Source organism: Callorhinus ursinus, unplaced genomic scaffold (assembly GCF_003265705.2).
Source record: "Callorhinus ursinus isolate GAN/ISIS: 27379988/994484 unplaced genomic scaffold, GSC_fseal_2.0 scaffold17, whole genome shotgun sequence".
Taxonomy (NCBI): domain Eukaryota; kingdom Metazoa; phylum Chordata; class Mammalia; order Carnivora; family Otariidae; genus Callorhinus; species Callorhinus ursinus.
In genome coordinates, this window is record NW_027397079.1 from 9,081,951 (window position 1) to 9,090,352 (window position 8,402).

Genomic DNA, 8,402 nt, shown 5'->3' on the forward strand with positions numbered 1-8,402 from the left:
CTTTCCTTTCCTTTCCTTTCTTTTCTTTTCTTTTCTTTTCTTTTCTTTCTTTTCTTCTTTGTCATATTGTGTGTTATCTTTAATCATAGAGAGGAGGGTAAAACACCAGTAAAATAGACCTGTATTACACCTGTAAGGATTTGGTGTGTGGTTCTCTTGGAGGCCCTCTCAACCAGAAGGACATATTTCACTTTTCACTGACAGCTGTGCAAAGAGATTTAATAGTCTCATGCATTTTAAGTATATCGGCCTTTATATTTTTGGACTCATCCTCCTAAGCATGACAGAATTTATTTACAAGGGCACGTACTCCCCTTTGGTCTTTTAAATATGTGGTCCAATAACCATAAAGTTTTGGAGGGCCATGCACTGAGACTTTCTTTTGCTAAATAGCCAAATTTCCCATGGTTGGATCTCTTAAACTTTCTAAAATCTCTGATAGCTGACAATAATTTGGGGAGTGTATAGGTGCCTGCACCAGGACAACGTCTGATGTCTTGAGGAACTGATCCTGGATATAAAAACATTTTTTTAACCTACCTCTTGGCATTGGCCATAAAGGATGTTTCAGCTGTGCTCTCCATAAGCTGTCAGTGGAACCAAATTTCCCACAGTGAGGGTTCCAGATAGTCCTGAGGAAGGACCTTATAGACCCCTTTCGCACATTGTTAGACATCCCTGGGAGGGAAATCTGGGATAGAAATCAGGATAAGCTAGGTTTGAATTTCTTCTTGTTAGACATTATTAGGAGCTCTGGGGCATTTGACTACACGGATTAAAATAAAACAAAACAAAAGACAGAGGTTTTTATTAAAAACCCATATTTTTTTTTAACCAGGTTTTTACTGTTTCTTTCGATGAATCTCTTCTGAAATGTATGTCATAGAGTGGCTCAAAGAATGAGTGGCACAAAAAATTTGATATAAATTGTACTCTTAAATATTTTGTTTAACCAATTACAACAAGACCCACTGATGTATTACTGCTGAATTAAATTCGGATGTTTTGATAATGGGGCAGCTATGGATGGTCCAGTCTAGCCACTGAACAGTGAGCACTAGTCCTTATAGAGTGGAAAATTTCCCAGGAAATAATCTGGGTTTTCAGAAGGCATAGAATAAAATAAAAAATCAGGGAACATTATGATCCTAGTAAGCCCGATTATGTAGACAAATACAAATGGGTACTTCCTTTTAAGAAGATTGACGCCATCAACTGATGAGCATTAGGTTGATGTAAGTAATTAAGGATACCCAATGTGGTCCTAAACAGTGGGGTTTTAATGACATTTTTTCATAGATGTCTCTGGAATGGGGGACACCGTTTGTGTCAAGCCATTGGCCTCTACCTGTGAATGATGATTCTGAATCCAGTCAGAGTCTGGCAAAGATGACTCTTATTATTAGGTGCTGCATATACCTACAGAGGAGGCAGGGTGGTGAGGCCTACCTTTCTCTTAGCTGATCCTTTGATTCCCATTTTTACTGAGGAAATGTATCGACCACTAGAGAATCGGCACAACCACACCTAACTGCAAGCATCTGAAGGAAGAAGCTGCCTTCTTCCTGATGCTATAGATGGACTGACCATGTTCCCTGACGGTTTCCCATTCCTCCCCTGAGCCCCACCACCAGGACATGGCAATGTGCTAGCCCACCGTTCTTGGGCCCCTTCTCTTGGTGATCTGTTACTTACGCTCCTGCTGACGTCATCCAGTCTCAGAGCTTTGGAAACCATCTATCTGAATGCTGACGGCTAGATACATTTACATCTGCAGCCTAGACCTCTCTCCTGACCTCCAGACTCACGCCCAACTGCCTGCTCGATGTCTCACCTTAACTTACCTGAAACCCAGCCCTCACCTTCCTCTCCCATCCAGTTCCACCCAAATCTTCATCTTCGTTGCCAGTGCCACTGTCTTCCCAATAATTCAGGCCAAAAATCTCCCACATCCAGTGTGCCAGCAGATCCTCTTTGCTCCACCTTCAAAATCTCTCCAGCAATCTGGCCACCTCTCACCACCTCTGCCGCTACGGTATCGGCCCAGAGTTCCTTCCTCTCTCGTCTGGATCGTTGCAGTGGTTCTTCTGACTTCTTGGCCTGCTTGCACCCTGATCCCTGGAGCCAGAATTCTTTTTTCTTTTTTGGTTCTTTTTATAATTTTTTCCGGAGCCAGAATTCTACCCAGCAACCAGAGAGAGCATTTTAAAAAGTAATGCAGATCCTATTTTTCTTCATGCTCTTTTGTGTCGAGAAGCAGCCAGTCTGTAGAGTGGACCTTGTGGGCCTCGTGGTCTGGCTCTCATCTGCCTACACCTTCCCCTGCGAGCCATCCTGGCCTGCTCGCTCACTGGTTGTCGGAAACACTTTACTGGAGGGCCTTTGCATCACTGTTCCCTATGCGTGGATCATGGCTCACTCAAAACCCCCTTGAGACATGCTCAGATACCATTTTCTTCATGAGATTATGACTGCCTCATTTAGAATTAGAACCTGCTACACCCTCCCTTAATCTTGATTTCTTTTCCAAATGTTTTAACACAGTTATTATAGTTATTGCTTACTCTCCCCTGCCTGGAAGATTATAAGCTTTGTGAAGGCAGGGGAGTTTTAATTTGTTTTTTTTTTCTCTCACTGATGCATCCCCAGCATCTGGAACAAGGTCTAATACATACTGGAAGGTCAATAAACTTTTCTAAAATGAATGAATCTGATGAACAGTCATGAATGGTCCCTCTTTAATGGTGAGGGGCATCTTTCCAGGTGTCACATCCCACCTTTGTTGTCAGATGGGGTCAAATTACAGACACAGCCCAGTGAGTGAGTAACAGTGAACTGTGGTAGCCGTTGACAGTGCGTTTTAACCTGAATGGTGCAAGTGCTCCTCAAAGCTGTGAATCTGGCAGTGTGAGCAGACTTCACAGGAGACAACTGGGACTCGTGTACTGTTTATTAGGTGTTGTGCCATCCTGTCTAGTTCAAGGTTACCTTGTCTGTCTCTTTGCCAGGAGCCATGATAACACACGGTAAATTCGGAATGAGGTGGAGGAAAGGAGGTGTGGGCAGGGAACAGAGAAGTGGTTGAGTAAGAGCTGCTTCCCATTGGGTGAAGTAGCGCGGGGGGGGCAAGATTAGCTTCAGGGCGATACCGTGAGAAACAGAGAAACCGAAACGTGGGAAGTGAGAGGGATACTGTGTTTTACCATTCCCTGGGGGTCAGGCTGTGCTGAAGGCTAGACCCTAACAGGACGGTGGCCAAGGTAAAGGGCAGCTAAGTGCTACTGGAAGAAACCAGCCTGATCCCAAGTTGCTGAGAAAACATGCACAGCAGGTTCAAGTGGTCCAGTATGCGCTGACAGCACCAGGCGAGAGAGAGCCCAAACCCAGCCCCTCACAAGGCATGGGCCCCACGGCCATCAGGTCCTGTGTGCAGGAGACACATTCAGTGTGACTCCACACCCCCCACTTTGTGCAGAGGTGGAAGGACGCCGAGCCCTCCCCCTGGGGTCTGCAATTCAGAAAGCTGGGGGGTCGTGCCTGAGGGCCAGTGGTGCACACAGGAATGTACATCAAGCCTGGATGAGGGAAAGATACTCGCTCCCAAGGCAACAGAGTGTGAGTGCTCTTTGTCTCTAGCCGGGAAGTGTTCCAGGCCCAACGCCCCTTTTTAGGCAGCCAAGGGGATGGAGGTATGACGGACTGCATATGATTACCTTCCCAACACACTGGAGACAGCTTGAGTTCTTGGTGAACTTGTAAAACTTGGAGGGTTAAAGGAGATGGAAGCGCTATGGTGGCAGTGGTCGCCAATTCCCCCTTGGCCAGCAAGCAGGAGAGCCACGACAGCGTCTGGGGCTGTATGTATGACATGGGATCGACCAGCTAGCCTCTGCTGGGAACCCTGACAGAAGCCAAAGGACTTTGCAGGGCGTGGCTAAAAACACTTGCTAGCAAACATTGTTGGGAGAGGATAAGAGATTGTTGACATGGGAGCGGTGGGGAAAACATTAATCTAGAAATGAATGTTTTTAAAATGTCCCTAGGACCTTAAATCCAGGATCCAAAAGTGTATCAAACCCAATCTATGCTGAGGCAAAGGCGATTCATAACAGATCTATATCTGCTCTGTATATCATCATCTTAAAAGTGTCCAGGCTAGTTTAGAAGAACTTTTTACCTACTAATTGGTTGTCATGGAAACCTGCATTGAAACCTACCCTCTTAACCTACCCTTGGCTCCAAGTATATTTATGTGGCAAGGTAAAGTCTGTTAGGCAGGAAAACATCAAGACTCCTGGTGCTTCTCAGTTCAGGGCTCTAGCAGATTCCCTTATGAAAACAAGGCCAATGTGCAAGTATATTTTTCCCTCCCTGAGTCCTCAAGCCCATTGTGAGAGTGCTTGATGATCCCCGCTAGGCCCTGGGGTTCAGCCAAGAAAGAGGAAAGGAATCAGAGGCAGACCCATCACCGGGCTAACACACCCCCCACCCCTCCCCTCTAGAACCCTCAGTTTGTTTCTCAGAGTCCATCGTCTCTCATGGTTCCTCTCCCCCTCCGATCCCCGCCCCCCCGCCGCCCCTTCATTTTTCCCTTCCTTCTCCTAAAGGTTCTTTTTGTGGTTTGGGCAGAACTGGAAGGCTGCAACTTGTAATCCCTTCTGTGCATTGGTTCGTTGGTCACTCCAAGCGTGTGACTGATTCCCAGTTCTTATTATGTGGAGGAGGGATTTGAAGCCCGTTCCCTGAACGTCAGGCAGCTGGGAGATTCTAGCATCGGCCGTAGCCATTGTAACTGAACGGGGGTTTAGTGGAAGGATGTTGTCTGTTCCTGCCTTAGTCTGCTTGGGCTACCATGACAAATGCCATCACCCAGGAGGCTTACAGAGATTTATTTTCTCCCAGTTCTGGAGGCCACAAGTCCAAGGTTAAGGTTCAGGCCAGTTTGGTTTCTGGTGTGAGCTGTCTTCCTGGCTTGCAGACACCACTTCTGTCTCCTGTGGCGCCACCTCTGAGCACACAGGATGGGGAGAGCGAACTCTCTGTGGTCTCTTCTAAGGATGCTAATCCTGCGGGATCGGGCCCCCACCCTATGACTTCATTAACCTTAAGTACCTCCTTAAGGCCCTATTTTCAAAATTGGTCACATTGGAGGTTAGAGCTTCAACGTATGAGTGTTGGAGGGGACAAAATTCAGTCCCTAGCCATTTTCAATCTTTGTTTTTTGTTTTTGGGGGTTTCTTAAAAATCTCTTATCCTCCTGTTCCTTTGAATTAAATACTATAATGTGTCTTTTTAAACAAGGCCCAAATGCGGAAACTAAAGACTAGAGTGGACATACCATCTTAACTATTTAGAATGACAGATGTCTGTAAACCAAAAGTTTGAGAATCACTGAATATCATTCTACCGTAAGTGGAGGGGAAGTTGTGATTTTCTCCTAGACTATGTCTAAATTGTTTTATAATTATCGCCCTGTCACCCCCATCATCACTACCTCACCGCCCACCAAGATTTTATCCTGAATCTTCTGAGAATGAGTAGGTCCATTTGAGAAAAAGAAAGGTTAGAAGTATGTGAGGATATTCCCTTAGATGAAGAGTTAATGTGTAAATATAATTATATGTACCTATTGTATCTTATAGAATAGCTAGGTATTAATGATTGTTTTAAATTTTTATTATATGTTGATTGCAAATTAAAGAATATTTATAAACGTTATCTCAAGAATGAAAAATAATGATACAAAGAACACCAGTTTACCTACTACACATTGAGAAAAAGAGCCTTACCAATATCTAAACCCAGTACCATTCCTTTCCCTGCCCCACAGAAGGGAAAGTTTATAACTTCCTTGATCTTTGTAGTGTTTAGGGCATATACTGTAATCCTCACAATATATTGTTTGGTTTTGCACGGTGATGGGAGGAAGAAGTAGTGGGTTTCTTTTTCCTTTATTCTTGACGTTGTGGTTTGAGGAGGGAGAGAAGAGCAGGTCATGCATTAGCTCCTGTCACTCGGGGGAGCCTGGTCTTTACCACTGATTCCCTACACCCCACAAGACCATGGAAACTGAAACTCCTTCCCTGGGGCCCGTAGATGCCTTTCTAACAAAAGCCTGCTTTAGAGAGCTGCTTATCTTTGGGGTTCTCACCCATTTTTACTTGGTTTTCAACCTCTTATTGTTCCTTCCTGGCTTTTGAGTTCATCATCAGAGGTAAAAATATTTGGTTTCCATATTTTATCCACTGTTGTTTAGCTCTTTCTGAATCCTCTCTCAGAGACCTTGGCTATGCTTCTGGAAATGGAAGACTCTCCTATATTTTAGTTTTAAAACATTCACATCATTTTTCTGTGCTTTCTTTTCATATGTGCAGAGCTATATGGTCCTGGAAGAAACTCATTTTGGTTGTGAGCCAATTACATTCTTTTGCACTTAATTTTTTTTTTTTTTTGGACTCTCTCTTGAAATGACTCCATAGTAATTTGACAAAATGTATGTAAACAGCTGATTACATTACTTGACTTGCTGGAGATTATTCCTCTTACTGGGATGCACCTGGGCATGAAGTAATAGAAATATGTTTAAGAACGAAATTATAATTTTGTTTAGAGTTTGTATGTGTGTTTACGTGGGTGTGGGTGTATTTTCTCCTAGGCTGCTGCACTGAACAATAACAAAGATTCCGGCCCGAATTCCTTGAGACTGTTTAATGGATACGTTTACAGTGGTGTCCAGACTTTGGGGAAGGAGCTCTTTATGTACTTTGGGCCAAAAGCTTTACGGTAAGATAAACCTGCATAGTACATCTTATCTCTCTGTTTAGAGATGTGTAAAAGGCTTTTCTCGCCGCTCACCCAGTGTCACATTTAATCATGTAGAAAGTACTCCATTTTTAAGAGAGCTCTAATATAAGAGGTTGAGATTCTATCGTGGAAAGCAATAAGAAAATGAATAGATTGTGATTATTACTTGGAGGGCTAGTCAATGTATTTCTTTTAAGAAAAACAGATCTGCTAGACAGGCTTCCAGGGGCTGGTAGAGCAACACAGCTCGGCTTGGCTCTTCGCAAATCTCCCACACGGCTCTTCTCCCAGCCCTTCTTCCCTCCTGTTTTCCCTCGTGTTTTCCCCAAGCTTTTATTGTATTAGCGACATTAGTTTCTTTATATGTATAACAGCTTCCAGTTTGGTTTCAACCTGTCTCTAGATTTTTATAGTTCTCTGTCTTCCTTCTTTTTCTGAAGGCTTGTACGGAATTGGAAACTTATTTATAGAATTTCACAACTTTTCCCAGAAGTCCCGAGTTCTCCACTCTTCCACAGTCCTCAGGGTAATTCATCGCTGATGGGTTGGCAGTGAAGGACAGGCAATCTCCCGCGTTGGTTGACTTAATGATAAGAATGTCAAAATGTGTGTACTCGCCAGAGCATGATCACCTGCTGAATTTTTGCAGGAAAAAGAGAAAGGCCTATGGATTAACATGTCTACCAAATCTTTGTCTTCTCTGAGTTTACCTAAGGTATTGCAATGCGTGAACGAAGGTAGTGCTCCCTTGAATCTCTCTTAATGTTTCTGGAAGCTATTGAAGAATTTCACCTTAAAGGAAAGCCCTGTTACTAGGCCCTGGGCCTCTAACTGGAGATGACTGATGCTCACAGAGAGCTAATATGACTGTATGATGGTTATTTGCCGCCCCTCATCTCCTGCACGTTTCGAGGATGTCAGAGTTTATGTAATTGCTTCCCCTTTGAAATGTTCTCTCTTTGTTGTCAGCAGCTGCCGTCCTTGGACAACAGCGTCACTTGGTGGGTTTTTTTTCTCAGTCTGGAAAGGATAATGTCAGCATAGGCTTCCTGGCTCATGCAGCAATGATCTACTGCAGGTTATATTGTTGTGGTGATAGATGGATGTGATGGAAAACTTTGCTCTGAACGGAGGAGGACACAATGGCATCCATGGAAGATGGTTGAACATTGATATGTTATTGATTCCCTCGTGTTAGGTGCGGATTTATTTCTCTAGGATGAGACGGTGGTTTTTATCAAGTGTTCTCCACCAGACTGATAAAGGAAGAATCATTTCTCAGTGCAGGGCTGTCAGTAAATGTTCCCTGAAGTTCTAAACAAGGGCAGTCACTTCCTTAAATTCACTGAACTAGTACCATCCCCGGGGAGTTCGTATCTCAGTGTATGCATGGGGAGAAGTGCAGTGGCTTGCTTCCTTTTAATTTCCTACAGCCCTAATGACTATTTGATATAATAATTCAAGGGCAGTGGCAGATCAGCTATTTGAATACAAACCGAGCAACCTAAAATCAACTGCGTCCCCTTTCACAATTTAATAGAAGTTTGTTTATATACATACTCTCTCTCTCTCTCTCTCTCTCTCTCTCTCTCTCTCTC

General features: G+C 43.9%; 1 protein-coding gene and 1 long non-coding RNA gene across 2 annotated transcripts in view; one reads left to right on the forward strand and one right to left on the reverse strand.

The window, feature by feature from the left end:
• The window catches only part of LOC141374376 (uncharacterized), a 20,136-nt gene extending 17,877 nt beyond the window's left edge, over nt 1–2,259 (reverse strand). Inside the window, exon 1 of the long non-coding RNA XR_012381201.1 lies at nt 1,845–2,259. This is a non-coding gene — a long non-coding RNA (uncharacterized lncRNA). The remainder of the gene's footprint in view (nt 1–1,844) is intronic.
• Nucleotides 1–8,402, forward strand: part of NEIL3 (nei like DNA glycosylase 3) — a 45,276-nt gene that overhangs the window by 7,388 nt on the left and 29,486 nt on the right. Inside the window, exon 2 of the mRNA XM_025886178.2 lies at nt 6,656–6,783. Within this exon, the coding sequence (XP_025741963.2) occupies nt 6,656–6,783 (128 nt within the window). The remainder of the gene's footprint in view (nt 1–6,655; nt 6,784–8,402) is intronic.